Raw genomic sequence first — 22,868 nt, forward strand, 5'->3', positions numbered from 1 at the left:
GGCTAAATAATATTCCACTGAGTACGTGTGTATCACATTTTCTTTTTCCATTCATCCGTCAGTGGACGCTTAGATCCTTCCCCTGTCTTGGCTATTGTAAATGATGCTGCATTGAACATAGGGGTGCACATATCTTTTGACGTTTGTGTTTTTGTTGCCTTCAGATAAATAACCAGAAGCTGGATCATATGGTAGCTCTATCTTTACTTGTCTGAGGAACCTCCGTACTGTTTTTCACAGGCTGCATTAATTTTCATTCCCAACAGTGAAGTAATTGATATTTTGATGCCAATATTTATATGTGAGGTGTGCTCATTGCTTTTTCTTTTCAGTTATCTTTGCTTCTAAGTCCTTTCAGTGAACTGACCTAAAGAAAATATGTATATGGATGTGTGTGTGTGCGCACGCACATTCGTGTGTACATGTGTATACTGTGGTTGCCACATTTATCACAATAGAGCATTAATTGAATGATAGAAAAACATCCAAAGATGCAGTTGAAGATAAAATTTTCTTAATGACCATGGACATGGAAATGCAGAAATGGAAATATAGAAATAGTGCTGGAGAGAATACAGCATGCTCTGAAACATGGTTAAACTTCCCAGATGCCCAGCCTACCCTCATGCGCATGCACATGATGGAATCCCCACAGGAGAGAAGGGCTGTTCACTGTAAGAAGCTCTGACATTATTTATGGGTTAGGAGTGGGTGAGAGAAATCTCACTCTCCCACACACCTCACTCTCTGAAGACTCTGAAGACTTCCCGCCCAGTGAGGTGCAAAACAAGCCCAGTAAGTTCTGCAGTGTTTTCTGTGAGTCTGGGTTAAGCAAAGGTTGGTGAGTATCTTCCAGTGGCCCAGATTTCTCTCTTTGTTTCAATGAAAGTGTAGATCATAACCACACTTTGCACTTAATTACAAGATAGTTTGGGTTGTTATGAAATTCCTGGCTTAGATATGAAAAAGCCATTAGAGCAAAAATTTTTAAATGGTTTTCTTTTAGAATGAAAAAAATATAAATATTAAGGTTTTATTTTCCCTCTAACCCAGATAATTTAAAAAGTCATCTGTTTTTTCAATTCTTTGAAATGAAGTCTAGTTCTAGCTTCTTTCCTTTAATCTCGACAACCCCTTTTCTTCTTTTTGTATCTTAGAATTTTATGCTACACCATCCTGATATTTTCCTGATCTCATCTTGCCTTTGAGGCAGGTGGATATAATCTTGCTTTCTTAGATTGTTATTCCTGTTGTAATTCTAGAATTGGCACTACCTACAGCGGGGTGTGTAAAGGTGTAGTGTTCCCAAATTGGTTTTGAGGTCCATATGTTCTTCTGTGCTGGGGAAACACAGATTCATGCCCTGGGATGCATAGCTCTATGCAATTGATGACGATTGCCTTTCTGTTCCATTTTTGTCGTCACAGGGAAAGTCTTGCATGAGGAACATATTGAGCTCTTGATGGAGGAGTTTGCGTTCCTGAAAAAAGAAGTGGTGGGGAAAGACCTGCTGAAAGGATCTCTTCTCTTCACAGGTCAGTTTTAGGTGGGATCACAGGTCACGTGTAATTGGTGGGGCCAGAATGCCAGATGGTTATTTCCTAGCTCTATAGAGGGTAAGCTTGGATTTATTTCTACTAAAGACTCTCTGACTGAGGCCAGTTTAATTTATTATGCACCTACAAACAATAAAATTATCTAATTTTTCTTTTTGTTCTCAAATGAGACTGAATTGCTTGTTGTGCTTGGGTAAAAAGTGTATTAAAAATCGTAAGCATTGTTATGCCACTGTCCCCGTCTACTAAGCAGAGTTTTGCCTCATGAAATCTTAACAAACTGCAGATTATTTTTTCACAGGAAGTTGAAAGTGAAACCTCTCTTTTATAAAAGGATGGAGGGAAAGGTTCTTGGAGAGGAGAATGTCTCTTTGTGGAGCAAATAGAATATGCTGTCCCCCCTTTCCTCCCACAAGTTACAGGGACATTGACTGTGGCCAAAATTTGGATCTACAGTACTATATATTTGGCTGTTTACTCTGTCTTGGTAGTTCTTCGAGCACCTCCATTAGTAACAGGAAATGAGCCTCCTGGAGCCGCCTCCTCTTGTAGTCACCTTTGGGTGGACACCTTGTCTTTCCACACCCTTACCTGGGTTCCTTGTCTGGCCACCTTCCCTGAGAGCTTTCATGAAAGAAATAAAACCCTGATGTGGCCTGGCATTGCTCTTTTCCCCCATTTCTCAATTGGCAAAAATGTATGGGTGGACCTGGTGATTATTATGCTGAATCAAACAAACCAGTCAGACAAATCCAAATCCAATATGATCTCACTTACTAGTATATGTGGAGTCTAATGATTGATTGAGTAGGTAGTGATTTTTAAATTTATCTTTTTTTGTTTGTTTCTATTAAAAATATTTAATGTAGATATTATTGCAGGTGTCCCCCTCCCCACCCCCTTTGCCCACCTCTACACCCCGCCTCCCTCTCCCTTGTGCTTCATCAAACTATTGTCTGGGTTCATGGGATATATATATATAATGTTTTCTTTAGTTAATTCCTTTATCTTCTTTAGACAGTCACTCCCACCCACACCCCCTCAGACGTCAGCCAGTATGTTCTGTGTGTCCATGCTTCTGATTCCATTTTGTTCCTTGGTTAATTTTGTTGCTTAGATTCCACATACTAGAGAGATCTTATAGCATTTGTCTTCCTTTGGCTGGCTTATTTGGCTTAGCATAATAATCTCCAGATCCACCCATGCTGTCCCAAAGAATAACAGTTCCTTCTTTTATATAGCCTCATTGTGTAAATGTGCCATAGCTTTTTTATCCACTCATCTACTGATGGGCACTTAGGCTGTTTCTAGATCTTGACTATTGTAAACAATGCTGTTATAAACATGGGGATGCAAAAATTCTGATTGGTGTTTTAGGATTCTTAGCCTATATTCCCAGAAGTGGGATCACTGGGTCAACAGACAATTCCATTTTTAATTTTTGAGGAAACTCCATACTGTTTACCACAGTGACTACTCCAGTCTGCATTCCCACCAGCAGTGCACAAGGGTTCCCTTTTCTCCACATCCTCGCCAGTATTTGTTTCTTAATTTATTGATAGTAGCCATTCTGACAGGTGTGAGGGGGTACCTCATTGTAGTTTTAATTTGCATCTCTCTGATGATTACTGACTTTGAGCATTTTTTTTTCACATGTCTATTGGCCATGTGCATGTCCTCTTTGGAGAAGTGTCTATTCAGGTCCTTTGCCCATTTTTTAATTGGATTGTTTGTCTTCCTGATGTTGAATTGTATACGTTCTTTATATATTTTGGAAATTACCCCCTTATTGGATGTATCCTTCATAAATATATTCTCACATACAGTGGGTTCCCTTTTCATTGTGTCAATGGTTTCTTTTGCTATGCAGCTTTTTAGCTTGTTGTGCTCCCATATGTTTATCTTTTCCTGAGTTAAATTTATTCCTAGGTACCTTATTTTTATTGTTGTAGTTGTAAATAGAGTTGTTTTCTTAGTTTCTCTTTCTGATAGTTCATTATTGGTATATAAAAATTCCATTGATTTATGGATGTTACTTTTGTATCCTGCAACTTTGTCGAATTTATTTATTAGTTCTAGAAGTTTTAGGTGGAGTCTTTAGGATTTTATATATACAAAATCATGTTTTCTGCAAATAACAGTTTTACTTGCTCCTTTCCTACTTGGATGTCTTTTATTTCTTCTTGTCTATTTGCTATGGCTAGGACTTCCAGTACTATGTCGAATAAGTATGAAGAAGGCAGACATCCCTGTCTTGTTTCTGATCTTAAGGGAAATACTTTTAATTTTTGCTCATTGAGTTTGATATTGGCTGTAGGTTTTTCATATATGACCTTTATTATGATGAGATATGATCCCTCTATTCCCACTTTGCTGAGAATTTTTATCATATACCAGAGGCCTGGTGCACGGGTTTGTGCACCGGTGAGGCCCCTCGGCCTGGCCTGTGCCCTCTCGCAATCTGGGACCTCTTGGGGGTTGTCGGACTTCTGGTTTCAGCCCAATCCCCGCAGGCCAGGCTGAGGGATCCCACTGGATCATGAATCCATGCACCAGGCCTCTAGTTTGGGTTAATCTCTTCCCGCCCTTCCCCCTCCCCCCTTTACTCTGAGATTCATCAGTCTGTTCCATGCTTCCATACCTGTGCATTGAGCATCTGCCCCCTGGTGGTCAGTGTGCATCATAGCTACTGGTCAAATGGTTGAGTGGTCACTTAGGCTTTTATATATATAGATGGGGGCTAGATTTTATTGAATGCTTTTCTGTATCTAATGACATGATCATGTGATTTTTATATTTCATTTTGTTTATGTGATGTATCGCTTTTATTGATTTGTGGATATAGTACCAACCTTGAATCCCCAGAATAAATCTCACTTGATAATGTTGTATTATTTTTTAATGTATTGCTGGATCTGATTTGCTAATAATTTTTGAGGGTTTTTGTATCAATGTTCATCAGGGATATTGGCCTACTGAGAGGCCTGTTGCATGAAGAGATTCGTGCAACAGGCGTTCCTTTTCCCTGGCTGCTGGCACCCGTTTTCCTCCGGCACCTGGCACCCAGGCCTTCACTCTGGCCGGGCTCCAGCCGGAGCTGCCCCAGAGCTGTGAGGCTTCGCTGCTCCTCTGCTGGCTTTCGCTGCTCTGCTGGCTTTCGCTGCTCCACTGGCCGCGGGGCCGTGAGCCTTCCCTGTTCCGCCGGCTTTCGCTGCTCCACTGGCCCTGGGGCCATGAGGCTTCACTCCATCCCGCCATCTTTGTTAGTGGTTAATATGCATATCATGCTGATTAGCCAATGGGAGGTGTAGCAAAGGTATGGTCAATTACCATGTTTGTCTATTATTAGGTAAGATAATTTTTTTATTCTGTAGTGTCTTTATCTGGTTTTGGTATTAGGATAATGTTGGACTCATAAAACAACCTTGGAAGTCTCCCCTCATCTTGAATTTTTGGAATAGTTTGAGGAGGATTGCTGTTAGTTCTTCTTTGAATGTTTGGTAAAATTCGCCCTTGGAGCATTTGGTCCAGGGCTTTGGTCTCCCAGAGGTTTATTGATTAGTCCTTAGATTCCAGTAGTTCTTATTAGTCTATTCAGATGTTTGGTTTCTTCATGATACAATTTTGGAAGATTGTGTGTTTCTAGGAATTTGTCCATTTTGCCCAGCTTGTCTATTTTCTTGACATATTTTTATTCATAATATTTTTTTTACAATCATTTGGGTTTCTGTGATGTCTGTGGTTACCTCTTCATTTTTATTTATCTCTGATCTCTTTGTTTCTTGATGAATCAGGTTAAAGATTCATTATTCTTTTATATCCTTTCAAATAACCAGCTCTTGGTTTCATTGATCTTTTATATTGTTTTTTAGTTTCTATGTCATTTATTTCTTCTCTGACCTTTATTACTTTCTTCCTTCTACTTACTCTGGACTGTTCTGAGGTTTTTCCCCGCAATTCTTTTAGGTGTAGGATTAGATTGTTTACTAGAGATTTTGCTTACTTTCTGAGGTAGGCCTGTAATTCTATGAACTTCCCTCTAGGACTGCTTTCGCTGTGTCCCATAGGTATTTGGGTGGTTGTGTGCTCATTTTTATTTGTGTCCAGGTAATTTTTTATTTCTTCCTTGATCTTATTGATACTCAATTTATTATTTAAGAACATGCTATTTAACCTACATGTATTTCAATATTTTTGAGGTTTTTTTTTTTTTTTTTTTTTTTATCATGGTTGAATTCTATTTCAATGCCATTGTGGTCAGAGAAGATGCTTGATATAATTACAATCTTCTTAAATTTATTGAGACTTCTTTTGTGTCCTAACATGTGGTCTGTCTTTGAGAATGTTCCATGTGCACTTGAGAATATTCTGCTGATTTGGGATGAAATGTTTTAATTAAATCAATTAAATCCTGATCTACTGTATCATTTAAGGTCACTGTTTCCTTGTTGACATTTTCTCTGGAAGATCTATCCATTGATGACAGTAGGGTTTAAAGTCTCCTACTATGATTGTATTGCAGTTGATTTCTTCTTTAAAGTCCACCAAAAGCCCTAGCCAGTTTGGCTTAATGGATGGAGTGTTGGCCTGTGAACTGAAGGATCCCAGGTTTGATTCTGATCAAGGGCACATGCCCAGGTTGTGGGCTCGATTCCCAGTAGGGGTCATGCAAGAGGCAGCTTATCAATGATTCTCATCATTGATGTTTCTATCTCTCTCTCCCTCTACCTTCCTCTCTGAAATTAATAAAAATATATTTAAAAAAAATTTTTTAACCTACCAAAAATTGTTTTAAACTTAGGTGCTTCTATATTGGGTGCATATATGTTAATAAGAGTTATATCCTCTTGTTAGATTGATCCTTTTGTTATTATTATTATTTTGTTTGTTTCAACCACTTACCCTCTTTTAGTCAGACTTCTGCCAACCGTCGTAGAGACTATTTATTTAACATGCACAATGTGCTAGACAGTGTATAAACCAATACACAATAGAACCCATGCAGTATGGTAAGAATCATGGAATTTCAGAGCTAAAAGTTGACATAATCAAACAAATCAAGAGAGGAACAATGGAAGTATTGATTGAGCACCTATGTGAACATTATGTTTAACACAGTATGAATGTTATTTATTAAATCCCCTAGCAAGGGAGGCGGACATTATTAGCCCTGACTTGAAGCTCCCTCACTCCAGCCACCCTGAACCGTTTCCATCTCTTACCAAGCGGTTTCAGGCTGCCCTGCTCAGTGACCCTTTTATTATTATGCAGTGACCTTCTTTGTTTCTTTTATGGCCTTTGCTTTGTACTCAATTTTGTCAGATATAAACGACGAAACAGAAAAAAATCACTCAGTCAGAACAGGAAAAATACAAAGTAATTAAAAAACAGAAGAAGAGTTCAAAGGAACTCTGGAACAACATGAAATGAAACAATATCCACATCATAGTGTTACCAGAAGTAAAGACAGCGAGCAAGGGAGAGAACCTCTTTGAGGAATTAATGACAGAAAACTACCCTTGCCTGGTGAAGGAAAACGTCACACAAGTTCAGGAAGAACAGAGAGTCCCCAAGATAAACACAAAGAGACCCACACCAAGACACATCATAATTAAAATGGCCAAGATCGAACACAAAGAGAGAATCTTAAATGCAGCAAGAGAGAAACAGTCAGTTCCCATAAAGCTGTCGGCTGATCTCGCCACAGAAACACGTCAGGCCAGAAGGATTTGGCATGAAGCACACAAAGTAATGAAAAGCAAGAACCTGTGACCAAGACTGCTCTGTCCAGCAGGTCAAAGGAAGAGCTCCCCAGCAAAAGAAGACTAAAAGAATTCATTACCAGCAAACCAGCAATGCAAGAAGTGCTAAAGGGATGGTTTTAAGACATAGAGAAAGAGGAAACATAGCCTTTTAAAAAATGGCAATAAATAAGTCCCTATCAATAATAACTGTAAATGTAAATGGATGAAATGCTCTAATCACGAGACATAGTGTGACAGAAAGGATAAGAATACATGACCCATATATATGCTGTGTACAAGAGACCCACCCCAGAACAAAAGATACACTCAGGTTGAAAGTGAAGGGATGGAAAAAAATAGTCCATGAGAACAGGAAAAAAAACCACCACTGGTGTAGTAATACTTATTGCTCTATTTTCCTTCACCAAGCAAGGGTAGTTTTCTGTCATTAATTCTTCAAATAGGTTCTCTCCCTTGCTCACTTTCTTTACTTCTGGTACCCTTATTACAAGCGTACATAAACACTGTTGGAGGCATTACGGAGAGAATAACTCTATTCAGTAATAAGCTACTTGTCACAACACAGTTTGTAAGTAGCATTCTTAGAAATGTTCTGGTTATGAGTAGTTATGTACTTCGACACGCATTAAAGAATCAGATTACTTACATTCACTGGGGCTGGGGCTGCTAACAACAGGAACATGCCTTTACGGGGAAGGTGTGGTCCCAGTGAGTACGGTTTACAAGTATCGTTCTTAGAAAGGTCTTCATTAAATTGTTCTTTACATAATATTCGCTGACATAACTAATCTAAATTTTATCATATAAAATTTTAAATTTATATTTCTAGTATTCTTAGGAATATATGTTTTTTAAGAGATCATAATTACTTCACTATATTCATTATGGAATGAGGGTCACTTACATTCTTGACTTTAAGACTGTTCTCAAATGGTTTGCAGGTAGCATTCTTAGAAGAATCTTTATAACTAGTGTTGTTTTTTGTTGTTGTTAATCCTCACCCGAGGATATTTTTCCATTGATGTTTAGAGAGAGTGGAAGGTAGGGGGTGTGGCAAATAGAAACATCGATGTGAGAGAAACACATTGATTGGTTGCTCCGGGCAGGGCCGGGGATCAAGCCTGCAACCTAGGTATGTTCCCTTGACCAGGATAAAACCCAGGACTCTTCAGTCTGCAGACCTATGCTCTATTCACTGAGCCAAACCCGTTAGGGCTACAACAAGTGTTCTTAAACACTTTATGAATTTCAGAACTTATGTACTTTTTTGGGGGGAATTAGCAAAGGATGGTCACCCCCCCAACTGCTTTCCCCTGCGGGCCTGGTCCCTCCCAACTGCCCTCTGCAGGTCTGGTCCCCCCCTAACTGCCCTCCCTTGCAGGCCTGGTACCCCCAACTGCCCTCCCCTGCAGGCCTTGTCCCCCCCAACTGCCCTCCCCTGCAGGCTGGTCCCCCCCAACTGCCCTCCCCTGCAGGCCTGAGTTTCCCTCCAACTACCCTCCGCTGCAGGCCTGGTCCCCCCCAACTGCCCTCCCCTGCAGGCCTGAGTTTCCCTCCAACTACCCTCTGCTGCAGGCCTGGTCCCCCCCAACTGCCCTCCCCTGCAGGCCTGGTTCCTCCCAACTGCCCTCCTCTGCAGGTCTAGTCCCCCGTAACTGCCCTCCTCTACAGGCCTGATCACCCACAACTGCCCTCCCCTGCTGGTCATCTTGTGGCAGTCATCTTTGATCACATGGGGGCAGCCATCTTGTGTGTTGGAGTGATGGTCAATTTGCATATTACCTCTTTATTATATGGGATTACTGAAATTATTACAGATGTTCCTAATTTAACCACCTATTGCCCACCTCACCCAGTCCTCACCCCCCTTGCCTTCACCGAACTGTTGTCTGTGTCCATGGGCTATACACATATGTTCTTCGGCTGATCTCTTCAGCTTCTTTTATTGAGTCCACCCCCTCCCATGTCAGATCTGTCAGTCTGTTCTATGTACACATGCCTCTGGATATATTTTGTTAATTAGATTTCACATATAAGAGACTATATGGTATTTCTTTTTTTTTTTTTTTTTAAACATATTTTATTGATGTTTTACAGAGAGGAAGGGAGAGGGACGGAGAGTTAGAAATATCGATGAGAGAGAAACATCGATCAGCTGCCTCCTGCACATCCCCCGCTGGGGATGTGCCCGCAACCAAAGTACATGCCCTCGACCGGAATCGAACCCGGGACCCTCCAGTCCGCAGGCCGACACTCTATCCACTGAGCCAAACCGGTTAGGGCTATATGGTATTTCTTTTTCTCTGATTGGCTGATTTCCTCTAGCATAATAATCTCAAGGTCCATGCATGCTGACACAAAGAATAACAGTTCCTTCTTTTTACGGCCGTGTACTGTTCCATGGGGTAAATGTACCACGGCCTTTTTATCCACTCATCTACAGAAGAGCTATTTCCAGACCTTGACTATTGTAAATAACACTACTATGAACACTGTGGTGCATATATTCTTTCTGATTGATGTTTTGGGATTCTTAGGATATAGTCCCAGAAGTGGGATCACTGGATCAAAAGAAAGTTCCATTTTTTATTTTAGAGGAAAATTCCTACTGTTTTCCATAGTGGCTACACCAGACTGCATGGCCACCAGCAGTGCACCAGGGTTTCCTTTTCTCCAGTCCTTGTCAGCACATGTTGGTTGTTGATTTATTGATAGTAGCCGTTCTGACAGGTGTGCGGTAATACCTCATTGTGGTTTTAATTTGTATCTCTCTGATGATGAGTGACTTTGAGCATTTTTTCATGTCTATTGGTCATCTGTATATCCTCTTCGGAGAAATGTCTATTCCGGTCCTTTGCCCATTTTTTAATTGTTTTGTTTATCTTCCTGGTGTTAAGTTGTATGAGTTCTTCATATATTTTGGAAATGAGCCCCTTATCTGATGTATCATTTGTGAATATGTTCTTCCATGCAGTGGGCTCTCTTTTCATTTTGTTGATGGTTTCTTTTGTTGTGCAGAAGCTTTTTATTTCATGTAGTCTCATTTCTTTATTTTTCCTTTTGTTTCTCTTGCCCTAGGAGATGTATCAGCAGGCATATTGGTACAAGAGATGTCTGGGGTTTACTGCCTATGTTTTCTTCGAGATTTTTTATGTATTTCTTGTGTGTGGTGTAAGTTGGTGGTCTAATTTAATTTTTTTGCTTGTACCTATCCAATTTTCCTATCACCATTTTACTGTCTTTACTCCATTGTATGCTCCGGCCTCCTTTGTTAAATATTAACTGACTATGATGGCATGGTTTGATTTCTGAGGGTCTCTGATCTGTTCCATTGATCAGCATGCTTGTTCTGTGCCAGTACCAAGCTGTTTTGATTATAATGGCTTTGTAGAATAGTTTGATATCCAGTATTGTGATCCCTACAACTTTGTTCTTCTTTTTCAAGATTACTGAGGCTATTCAGGTTTTTTTAATTTATTTGTTTGTTTTTTGTTTGTTTGGGTTTTTTTGGTCCCATATAAATTTTTGGAGAGTTTGTTCTAGATCTGTGAAATATGCCATTGGTATTTTAATAGGAATTGTGTTGAATCTATACATTGCTTTGGGTAGTATGGCCATTTTAACTATGTTAATTCTTCCAATCCATGAACATAGTATATGCTACTATTTGTTTGTATCACCCTCTCTTACTTTCTTCAATATCCTATGGTTTTCCAAGGGCAGGTCTTATACCTCCTTGGTTAAGTTTATTCCTAGGTATCTTATTATTCTTTGCTATAACAGTAAAAGAGATTTTTTTTTTTTAGTATCTCTTTTTGAGAGTTCATTATTGGTGTATAAAAATGTCATTGATTTCTGGATATTAATTTTGTACTCTGCTACTTTGCCAAAAACATTTTTTAGATCTAATAGTTTTTTGGTGGAGTCTTTATGGTTTTCTATGTACAATATCATATCATCTGCAAATAATTACCCTTTTACTTTCTCTTTTCCAATTTAAATGCCTTTGTTTTTTTCTTCTTGTTGGAATGCTGTGACTAGGTCTTCCAATACTATTCTGAATAAAAGTGGTGATAGTAGACATTCCTGTCTTGTTCACAATCTTAACAGAAGCTTTTAGTTTTTTCCAGTTGAGTATGATGTTGGCTGTAGGTTTGTCATATATGGCCTTCATTATGTTGATGTATGATCCCTCCATCCCCACTTTGCTGAGATTTTTTTTTATTCATAAATAGTTGTTGGATTTTGTTGAATGATTTCTCTGCATCTATTGATAAGATCATGTGATATTTATCCTTCATTTTGTTTATGTGACATATCACATTTATTGATTTGGTAATATTGCATCATCTTTGCATCTATGGAATAAATACCACTAGGTCATGATGTATGATCTTTTAAATGTATTGCTAGGTTTGATTTACTATTATTTTCTTGAGGATTTTAGCATCTTTGTTCATTAGGGATATTGGCCTATAATTTTCTTCCTTTGTAGTATCTTTATCTGGTGTTGGAATTAGGGTAATGCTGGCCTTCTAAAAAGAGCTTGGAAGTGTTCCTTCCTCTTGAAATTCTTTTGACATTTTATTCCTTTTTAAATATGTCTCTTTAACATATTTTGTAATACTAGTTATGTGGCAGTGAACTTTTAAAAATAATTTTCTTGTCTGGGTAGCTCTTTATCTCACCTTCAAATCTAAATTATAGTCTTGCTTGGTAGAATAGCCTTAATTGTAGGTTTTTGTTGTTGTTGTTTTTACTTTGGTTATTTTGTGCCAATCCTTTCTGGTCTATAAATTTTTTGTTGAGAAATAAGCTGACATTTTATTGGAGCTTCCTTGTACATAACTGCTTTGCTCTGCTGCTTTTAAGATTCTTTTTTATCTTTAACTTTTGGCATTTTAATTATGATTTGTGTTGGTCTGAGTTGTTTAGGATTTTATGTTTGGGGCACTCTGTGCTCCCTGAAATTGTATGTGTATTTCCTTCACCAGATTAGAAAAATTTCCCATTGTTATTTTTTCAAATAGGTTTTGATGTCTTTCTTCTCTTTCTAGTACCTCTGTCATACAAATGTTGGTATGCTTGATGTTGTCCTGGAAGTTTCTTAATCTATCCTTATTTATTTGATTCTTTTTTCTTTTTGCTATTCAGATTGGATGTTTTTTCTTTGTCTTTCTAAGCTGATTTGAACTTCTGCTTCATTTGGTCTACTGTTGATTCGTGTTCTTCATTTCAGTTATTGTGTTCTTCATTACCCATTGGCTCGTTTTTGTATTTTCTATTTTCATTTTTATGTTTATTCTCTGTTGAAGTTCTCAGTGGGGTCATCTCTTTTCCCCTAAGTTTACTGAGCATCCTTATAACCGGTGTTTTGAACTCGGCACATGTTAGATTGCTTGTCTCCATTTCATTAAGTTCTTTTTCTGGAGTTTTTTTCCATTTGGATCAGAGTTCTTTCTCTCCTTACTTATGCTGCCTCTCTGTATTAGGTTGATCTGTTACATTTCCTGCTCTTAGAAGAATGGCCTTATGTGGTACGTGTCCTGCGGGGCCCAGTGGTACAGTCTCCCTGTCACCTGGTTGGGTTCTCTAGGTCTTTCCTTTGTGTGGGTTGTGTGCCCTTGGTAGTAGTTGAGTCTTTATTGCTGTTGTGATGTCAGTGGGAAGGGTTGACCCTGACGCTGACAGGTGTTGAGGAATGTCTGTGGTTACAGCAGATGAGCTGTTGTGCAGGGGCTGGCCCGTGGAGTGGAATTTGCTTTAGCGGGGCTCTGCTCCTGCTGAACCTGCCTTTAGGGTTTGGCATTTGTGGGGCTGGTTGGGTGGTCCTCTCTTTTTTATTTTATTTTATTTTTTTATTTTTAAATATATTTTTATTGATTTTTTACAGAGAGGAAGGGAGAGGGATAGAGAGTTAGAAACATGGATGAGAGAGATACATCGATCAGCTGCCTCCTGCACACCCCCTACTGAGGATGTGCCCACAACCAAGGTACATGCCCTTGGCCGGAATTGAACCCGGGACCCTTGAGTCTGCAGGCCGACGCTCTTTCCACTGAGCCAAACTGGCTAGGGCGAAACTTTATTTTTAATTAAAGCAAAATCAGATTTAGCAAAGACAGGTAAACAGGGACAGACAGGGCATGTCATTTACCCCCGCCCCATAGGTGCAGATTGTTTGGTGAAGAAACTGCTGCCTAGGACTCCACTCGTGTTCAAATAAAGGGGGAGGAGTTTATTTCCTCGTCAGTATTACAGAAATAGTTAAGGAACAAAAATACAGTTGAAAGTTGTATTTTTTTCCAGTTTGGAATGAAAAAGTCACAAATAAGGGATGGCTACTAGTGGTGCCTTTTGATCATATTTTAAGCTACATTAGCTCACTTTCTAAGAAATGCTTGGAAGCTTTTAATTGAGGTAATTTCTTAGCATGTTCCATGAGGAAGTAAGGCTGAAACTAACCTCTGTAGATTTTTGACTGATAAAAATGTATTTCTTTTTTTTTTTCTTTTTTTTTTTCATTCGAGACTGATCCCTTTCGGAATGAGACTTTTTTTTTTTTAATTTATTGCTTAAAGTATTACAAAGGGTATTACATATGTGTCCATTTTATCCCCCCGCCCTAGACAGCCCCCTAGCCTCCCCTATCCCCCAATGTCTTAAGTCCACTGGTTATGCTTATATGCATGCATACAAGTCCTTTAGTTGATCTCTTACCCCCCTACCTCCTGCCCCCCAACCCTCCCCGGCCTTCCCGCTGCAGTTTGACAATCTGTTTGAGGCCTCTCTTTTGTTCTGAACCTGGCCACCAGGTGTAGTGCTTATGGGGCCTTTGCGGGGGGGGCGGGGGGAGGCTCTGGTTCGGACCAAGGTCAGCCACTGCCTGTGTCCTGCCCAGGGCTACCTGGTCAGAGGTACAAAGTGATCTGCAGAAGGTTGCCACCTGTGCTTGGCTTGGAGGCACCTGGGAGATGCTAAGTAGAGAACTGATCCAGCTTCCACTAGTTTCTTGCTTAAGGCAGCTTAGCAAGTGGTAATGGGCCTGCTGGGGCCAGATGCGACTTGTTTGGTATTTTTGAACTTTAGAGATATTTCAGGAACATGCACACTGCGACCTGAGGTGGCCAGTCTGTTTGGGAAAGAGGTTGGGGCAGGAGCATGATTTTGGTCGGTCAGGATTCAGGGAATCACAGGGAAGGGTGATTGGTGTTAAGTAGTTTCGTGGATAGCTTAGATATTGTGCCCATTGAGCTTCAGGCTGGGTGTGGGGAGGACTCAACAAAGGAACAATGGTGTCCACCAGCACTTCTGTCCTTGTATTGAGCCGTCCTAACTCCTGCTCCTCCAGCCCTCTCCCTAAAGTTAGTAAATCCAGCCCCCCGCCCCCGTCTGTCCCTGGCACTTTTCATGCTGCTGCCCCAGTGCTGGAGATCAGAACAAATTGCGTTTAAGTAAGTGAGTCTGTGCATAGGTCTCCAACAGCCCTTCATCTCACTCACTGCCATCCCCACCGTTAGAAGTTGTGGGGGCTTTGTTTCCGGGCGCTGAAGCCTTAGGCTGGGGAGCCTGGTGTGGGGCTGGGACTGCTTGCTCCTCAGGGCTTCTCCACAGCTGAGAGAGCCCTCCCATTTCTTAAGTCCACAACGTGGATGTGGGGCCTGTCCAGACCAGGTCTCTGCCTCTCCCACAAGTCTCTGGTGGCTTCTTCTTTATACCCTTAGTTCTAGGAGTCCTGTTCAGCTACTCCTCAGGTGGTTCTCCATGATGGGTCTTCTATAATTTTGTTGTAATTTTGATGCAGCAATGGGAGCAGACGAGTATAGCAATGACCTACTCCACCATAGTGAAGGGAAGTCTGTTTGCTTTCATTTTTAATTTATCTTTGGTATCAAAATTATAAGAATTTGGTTTATAGAGCAATGTAATGGATATGAAGTCTTTTAAATCTAGGTTATGTTTAAAATTTAGGCTGAGGAAAAGTGGAGCTGTATCTTGAATAGATTTATCACACAGATACTCTTGAATATAATTTTGTTCAGGAAAGTAGATTAAGAAAACACTTACCACTATGTCAATTTTCTTGATGTTGACATAGTTTCTGGATATTATAGTATTCTTCACAGTTATCATGAAACTTTTACCTTCTTGCCATGTACACAGATAGTTAGATTGTATATATAGGAACATAAGACTTGAGCTGAATATGTTGATTTCTTACTTACCTCTTCAACTCACTAACTGATGAGGATACTTATGTATTGGTATATATGTCTGTATATATGTGCACATACATATTAGAAATCTGAAACATTTTTATTAGCCCATGGACTAGATGGACTGCTGTTTCCAACAAAATGTTTTATTATACTAACAAAACCAAATCTAATAAACAAGAAAAAATTGAGACACTTTTATGAAAGGGTTTACATTCAAGCACTTGAGTTTTCATCAGTGTGATTCGTCATCTTGCACCCCATGTGGTGAGACGAGGCTGTGCTGTCCTGATCACCAGCCACATGGGTTACTCCCTACCATACCCATGTATGCCCCACCCCTGCGCTCCAGCTGTCAGTCCTTTGCTTCCCGCTAACCACCGTGTTTGTAATTCCCACAGCTGGCCCATTGGAAGAAGAGCGGTTTGGTTTCCCTGCATTCAGCGGCATTTCTCGCCTGACCTGGCTCGTCTCTCTCTTCGGGGAACTTTCTCTCGTGTCTGCCACTTTGGAAGAGCGAAAGGAAGATCAGTATCTGAAAATGACTGTGTGCTTGGAGACGGAGAACAAACGGTAGGTTGTGGGAAACCGTGAAGAGAAGGAAACTTAAGGACATTCACCCGTGTTCCTCAGGGTGAATCTAGGGAAGCTGGTGGGCCTACACCCTCAGCCCCAACTCCAGAAGGGCTGCCTGCTTTTGCTAACAGGACAGTTACTGAGATTTCACGTATATTGCTCTATTTCATCCTCACGGAAGCCTTGAAAGGTAAATAAGACAAACATGATACCCTTGGCTAGTAAGTAAACAGACTTACAGAATTTGAGCAGGTTGCCTGAGCCATACAAGTGAGCAATATCAGACCTAGTAGCTTCTGTGGCCTGAATATTTCCCAAAATTCTATATAATAAAAGTGCAATATGCAAATTGACTGAACTGCGGAACAGCCAGTTGGTGGGGGGTGGGGCCGGCAAGCAGGTGGTGCCAGGCCAGCCAAGGTTCATGCCAGTGGGCAGAGGGAGGGAACGGCGATGGGGTTGGGGGACCAGCAATGGTGGAGGGGTGATGGGGGGGCTGGCACTGTCCCCTAATCAGCCTGTCCAGTTGCCTCCCACAGAGGGAGGCCAGGTGGCAGCAGTGGCAGGGTGATGGGGGTGGCGCCGTCCCCTAATCGCCCATCCGTTCACCTCCTACAGAGGGAGGCTGGATGGCAGCAGCGGAGTGATGGGGGCAGTGCCATTCCCTGATCGGCCAGCCCGGTCGCCTCTGCAGTAGGACATCCCCTAAGGACTCCCAGACTATGAGAGGGAGAAGGCCGGGCTGAGGGACCCTCCACCCCAGTGCATGAATTTTCGTGCACTGGGCCTCTACTTTTATTATAAAAGTTTAAGACATATGGTGAGGTTGAAAGAATTTTGCAGTGAACACCCTTACAAAATACCACCTAGATCCTGCCATTAATATGTTACCTTGCTTGCTTATCACATGTCCAAAATTCGTCTCTCAGTGTGATCAAAATTTAAGGTTCTGTTTATCATCACATCATACTATCATACTGTTCCCCAAATATTCTGATTATTTCTCATACCAAGTCTTTTTCAACAAAAACACATTTATAAATTTCCTTTAAAAGTATTTCAGCTCTGTAAAATATTTAAAACAGCTCAGGTTTTAGAGTTCCTATGTGTATTTCCAGGTAGATGGATCTCTTGGTAGTAAAATAAACAGACCATTGGGTTATTTAAAAAAAGAAAATTATTTTATTTCCTGAGTGAAACCTGATGTCCATTTTGAGGAGTCTCCTCTTTGCTAGGAAAAGGCAGAGGTAACAGATGACGGTGAAACATGCAGAGGTGTCCCGGGCTCTGATGCTGGTCACGTGGAATTGCAGCCGTGTCCACTGGCAGGTGCTGTCCCCTGTGTGCAGAGCTAAAGGTGGCTCAGGGTGCTGCAGGAGTGCAGGGAACGGGCACCTGGAGAGGTCAGATCGTGCTTCTTAGAGGAGGAGGTGCTGTGCTCAGTCGTGGAGTGGGAATCAGACAGGAAACCAGAGCTGACTCTCATTGCAAAGCATTGGGTGAAGGTTGGGCAGATGGCAAATACCATAATTTTCTCATTCATATAATATTCTCCACCTCACAAATGGCATTTTTAATTTCACCACCATCACCACCACAACGTAGGTAAAGATGTGTACTCGTTATTTATTTTTACCGTTAGGAAGTTGATGTGGAGGAAACATCCTGACATTTTGTATCCCCTCAAATTCTAAGGCTGTGTGTTACATGGAGGGGTCTGAGAAATTGTCTTAGGTAGATTAGAATATTTGGAGTATCTCAAGTGGTTTTTGGTGTTAAAGCAATTGATAAGGAGCCTTGATATTCATCTTTATCATCACATTCTGGAATGTTTGTAAAGGCTGTATCATGAGTTTTAAAGCTAGCCACAGTCTGACACTAATATCATGTCACTTGTCATCTCTGCCTCAATAAAGCAAACACAAAACAAAATCCTAAAAATCTAGCTATGAAATAAACTTTTTAAAATATATTTTTATTGATTTCAGAGAAGAAGAGAGAGAAACATCATTGATGAGAGAGAATCATTGATCGGCTGCCTCCTGCACGCCCCCTACTGGGTATCGAGCCCGCAACCCAGGCATGTGCCCTTGAACAGAATCGAACCTGGGACACAGGCTGATGCTCTATCCACTGAGCCAAACCGGCTAAGGCTAAAGTTAACTTTTTAGAAGAATTTATACCAATTATAATAGAGATTATAATAATCATGTATTTTTTTTCATTTGAGTCATAACCAAAAAAAATTTAGTTGATAGATTTGAACACCTTACAAGTTTACTAATTTAATTTAATTACTGTTTACTAAGAGTCTTTGCCTGACGTGAATGTGAACATCACATTTATGGGTTGGTGTTGATTCACACATGGATCATGTTAATGGCTTCCAGAACAGGCAACTTGCTGAACTACAGTTCTTTAAGCAGATGGGTCCCTGCTTGGTTTACAGACCTGTGGGTAGTGTGCTGTGTGAGGAAAGCCTTTTATCCTGTGCGCGCAGCTCTTGCTTCTGACTCTGCCTGGGAAGAATGCGTTGGGATCTGCGAGCCACTTTTCTCTTTCCCCCCCAGATCTTTTCTTAGTCTGCAGGCCAGATTTTGTAAGTAGCTATTTTTCCAGGCCTTGTCACTGCACATGAGAAGCCTCTGTCGGTTGTTTCCAGGTACAAATTGTTAAGTTGCAGCTATCTCCAAACAGCAGAGTGGCTTGGAGCTGAGCCACAGCAGGAGATGGGGAGAAGGGGAGGCATGATCTTCAAAGGCCACAACAGAAGGACTAGCAAGACAGGGATCGTTACTTGAAACCCTGTTGTACAATTGCTAGAATTCACTCATGTTTTTGTCTGGCATGTGCTGGTGTCATAGTCTTCTTTGAGAATGTAATGAAGGAATCCTTTCCCATAAAAATGAACATACGCATGGGAAGAATTTTCACAAAATCTCAGGTGGTTCGTGGATTGCCTGTAGTTCCTATCTGTCTCCCCTAGAGGGACCCATAAGACTCAGAGTAAAAACTCAGAGTAAAAACTCCTGAATAACGAAGTGGTGTTCACAAAAAGCATTGCATGAATTCCCCTGTCTGTGGCAAAATTAAAGGACTGTCTGGCACTAAAGTTGGAAATGATCACCCATGACCTTTGGGGGGCTGGTGGAGGTTGGGTTGCCACGTTAGCCACCTCGGGGAGCAGCAGCTGCAGGAAGGTGGCTACAAAACGAGGACCTGTTCCCGGGAGGCAGCAGGCAATCCCTGGTGCCCATGTGTACTCTCTAACATCACGGTTCTTTTGTTTTTGCAGCCCGCTGACATGGATCGAGGAGAAAGGGCCTGGTCTAAAACGAAACCGGCATTTAAGCTTCCATTTCAAATCTGGGTCCCTGGAGAATGTGCCAAATGTAGGAGATAATAGGAATATTTTTCTGAAAGATCAGACTATATTTGTCCAGAAACTCTTGGGCCAGATTTCTGAAGTGGAACTGGCTGCTGAAAAGAAACGCATCCTGCACTGCTTGTGGCTCGCGGAAGAAATCAAGAAATGCTGTGGCTAAAAGAGAGAAAGAAAGCAGTGGGCTTTTGCGACGTGCAACCATAGTTTGATGTTTATCGAGAGTTGATTTTACCTCTGTTCTTGCAATTAAACATGTCTTGGGGAAACAGGTTTCGCTTATTGTCACTGGTTGAATTGGGCGTGGTATTGAGAGTAGAGGCACATGTGGTGGGGTGAGGGAAGAACTCGGCTTGCTTACGCTGATCCAGTGCTTTGTATGCCTGATTTCATTTACTTTCTCCAACCACCCTATTAGAAGGGGATTACCGGGCTTGTTTCCGTTAGTCTATTGGAAAGTCTTGCTTTCAACCCCCCTCAGGCACTCCACCACTACAAAATAGTCCCATGAGCCTTAGTCCCTGCTTTCGGGCATTTTATTTTCTCTCACAAACGTTCACTAGTCGGCTATGCTAAGTATGGGGTTTCTTAAAATGAATGAGAGGTGGCCACTGCCCCCAATAACTCACAGTGTCATAAAGGAACCAGTTACATAAACCGGTCATTGTAATGTAGTAGGTTCAATAAAAAAAGATATATCCCTGGCCATCTGGAAAGGAGCTCAGGGAGGCACTGACCATGAATAAGTCAGCTGTGTAAAGCTGAGAGCAGGGCCTTCCTGCAGGGAGCTCACGTAAGGGAATGGAAGCAGCCTGGTGAGTGCCATGGGAACACTTACTGGAGGAGGGAGGCCCCTTCAGCCAGGGGAAGGCGCTGGCATGTTACTTACCAGGCAGTGCAGGTGCTCTGAAAGGTGCCATTTCATAGGGGAGTGGCATGGTCAGTTGAGAGCCAACAGATATGCTTGTGCTTTCAGCCTTTGCCCTGTCTGGACTTGTCCCTGATATTGAGTCAGACTCTGCTGAACTTTAGGACCAATCAAGTCCCAGGAAGCTGCTTTTTTGTTTCATTGGAGGTCCTATTGCATTTCCTTCAAAGCTGGGTTAGCTTTCTTGCTTCTGTAAATCCTCCACCTTGTTTTTTGCCTCCTCCTCACTTGCCATTAATCAGTTCAAAGTCCTTGAGGTCATTGATGGAGGCAAACTCTATTTTTTTTTTTTACCTGTTTATATTATTCCATCACCATAGTACATCAAGGTAAATAAAGCAAATAATTTAAATATTTTTCAAGCCTTATGGAAAATAATTTGTAATAAATATTAGTCAATTTATTTTCTTAGTTTCTTATATACATCAAATGTCCCTTAAGGTCAGGGAATATTATATTGTATTTATTTTTGTATGCTGTGCAGCATCTAGTCTGAGGTAAATATTAAATATTTTATGATTAAAATGTAGTGCAAAAGATTCTCCCATTTGGGTTTGATAATTGCTGTTTTAATATTATTAACCCTACTTGATATTGGAAGTGGGGGTATTCAAAGAAAACTAGAACTGGACAGTAGAGATGTATAACCAGATTTTATTCCGGACTATTGCAATAGAGGAAAAGAGACCTCAGTATACAGCTGGACTCAGTTCCAAATATAACAGACTAGTGGGGATTGATACCCAAGGAGCAGGGCAGGGGTCAGTAGAAGTGAAATTAATAAGAGGAAACATCAGGGGTAAGGGGAGAATTCTGGCTAAACCATCTTGATATGATGTCAACCAGATCAGATACCTGGTGTGGGGGTGAAGAATTTAATCATATATTAAGGGTGGGGATTTTTACTAAACTGACTAAAATTAGGTGATGGAAACAGACATGGAAGTTCCAAGGTAAAGGCTTAACTGAGAAGAATGTTTAGAGGAGCCCGGGTCAAGGAGAGATTTTTTTTTTTTTTTGTCATGGGCTCTGTCAGTGGTCGGCAAACTCATTAGTCAACAGAGCCAAATATCAACAGTACAACGATTGAAATTTCTTTTGAGAGCCAATTTTTTAAACTTAAACTATATAGGTAGGTACACTGTTACTAACTTAATTAGGGGACTCCTAAGGCTTAGGAAGAGCCACACTCAAGGGGCCAAAGAGCCGCATGTGGCTCACGAGCCGCAGTTTGCCGACCCACTGGGCTATGTGATTACTAATTGATACTGATAATTACTTATCTCAGGCTTAGTTTGTGTTTGGTCAAAAGATACACAATAAAATCATCCATTAATTTTACTAATTTTAAAGAACTGCAGAGGGACAAAGAAGGGGAGGTGAAAGAACAACCTAGAGAGACGGTGGGCCGGCAGCCTTGCTCACTCCTCTGTGTGCAACTGCTTTGGGGCCTGCGGGAGCCATGCTGGCTATACCCACTGCAGCGTTTCCCAAATGCTTCTTCCTCCACAGGCCACTCCCACCCCCTACTTACAGCGCCTCCCCCAGGGTGTCACAGAAGACACCACAAGTGTCTCTCAATCATTGGCCCAAAGTGCCACGAGATTGTGGCCTTCACTTTCTCCTGCCATGAGACTCTCCTGACTTCCTTGGAAGACTGGTGAGTAAGTGGGGGTTTGAGGTCTGATATTTCAGAACCAAGTAGCCTTTCTATCCAACTTGAAAAACAAACAGAACACCTTTATCCAGCTGTACCAATGATTATAAATGCTGGAGTGTCCTCTAGGAGGAAAGTGACTTAAAGTAGTGCCTTGAACTCCTCTCTTCCCCTCGCCCACTTCTCCCTGGCAGAAGTAACTAACTGGTAAAGCTGACAAAGAGACTAAATGCACAAGTTCAGCGACCATTTTTACACACTTGAACTCTCTGCTTGTCCATGTGGTAGGCTCTTCCTCCGTGGTGAGGTGGCCTAAAGCTTTGAGGAAAAATTAAGTTACTCTAAGACAGGGAAGATTAGCAAACCCATTCACTTGTAGACGCCAGCTACATTTCCCAATCAGCTTTAAAAAGAAAAAACCTCATCTCACAGGCAGGATCAGGATGGTGGCATAAGAGGAGGCAGAGTTTGTCCCCTCCCATGAGCACACCAAATGGACATCTATATTTGAGCAATTATTACTGAGAGATAAGTGAAGAGTTTGTGCACACACACAAAAGAGCATAGAGAAGGTTGAGTAACCACTGGAGCTCTCCAGAATCTGCGGGAAACCACTAAGTGCAGAAACCTGGTGAGCACCATTCTTTGCATCCTCCCCGCATTTGGATAACATGAGTTGGATCTCTCTATTCAGGGGCTCTGGCCAACCTGCAAGGGCACCACAGTGCATCCCCAGCCACCCCTCCTGAGAAGAGCTCCATCAGTAACAAGAATGTCATAGCAGATGC

The 22,868-nt window shown here is 41.3% G+C and overlaps 1 protein-coding gene across 6 annotated transcripts in view; it reads left to right on the plus strand.

Annotated features, from left to right (window-relative positions):
* BLVRA (biliverdin reductase A) overlaps window positions 1-19,767 on the plus strand; it is a 57,550-nt gene extending 37,783 nt beyond the window's left edge. For 4 of the 6 annotated variants that reach the window (XM_081101718.1, XM_081101717.1, XM_081101722.1 and 1 more), the window contains 3 exons: window positions 1,428-1,535; window positions 15,939-16,110; window positions 19,409-19,767. In XM_081101718.1, the coding sequence (XP_080957844.1) occupies window positions 1,428-1,535; window positions 15,939-16,110; window positions 19,409-19,658 (530 nt within the window). In that variant the 3' untranslated portion in view covers window positions 19,659-19,767. The remainder of the gene's footprint in view (window positions 1-1,427; window positions 1,536-15,938; window positions 16,111-19,408) is intronic. The other 2 variants (XM_081101721.1, XM_081101720.1) reach the window with 1 other exon arrangement.
* The last annotated feature ends 3,101 nt before the right edge of the window (window positions 19,768-22,868 follow it).

This window comes from Myotis nattereri, assembly GCF_964212035.1.
Source record: "Myotis nattereri genome assembly, chromosome: 11".
Classification (NCBI taxonomy): domain Eukaryota; kingdom Metazoa; phylum Chordata; class Mammalia; order Chiroptera; family Vespertilionidae; genus Myotis; species Myotis nattereri.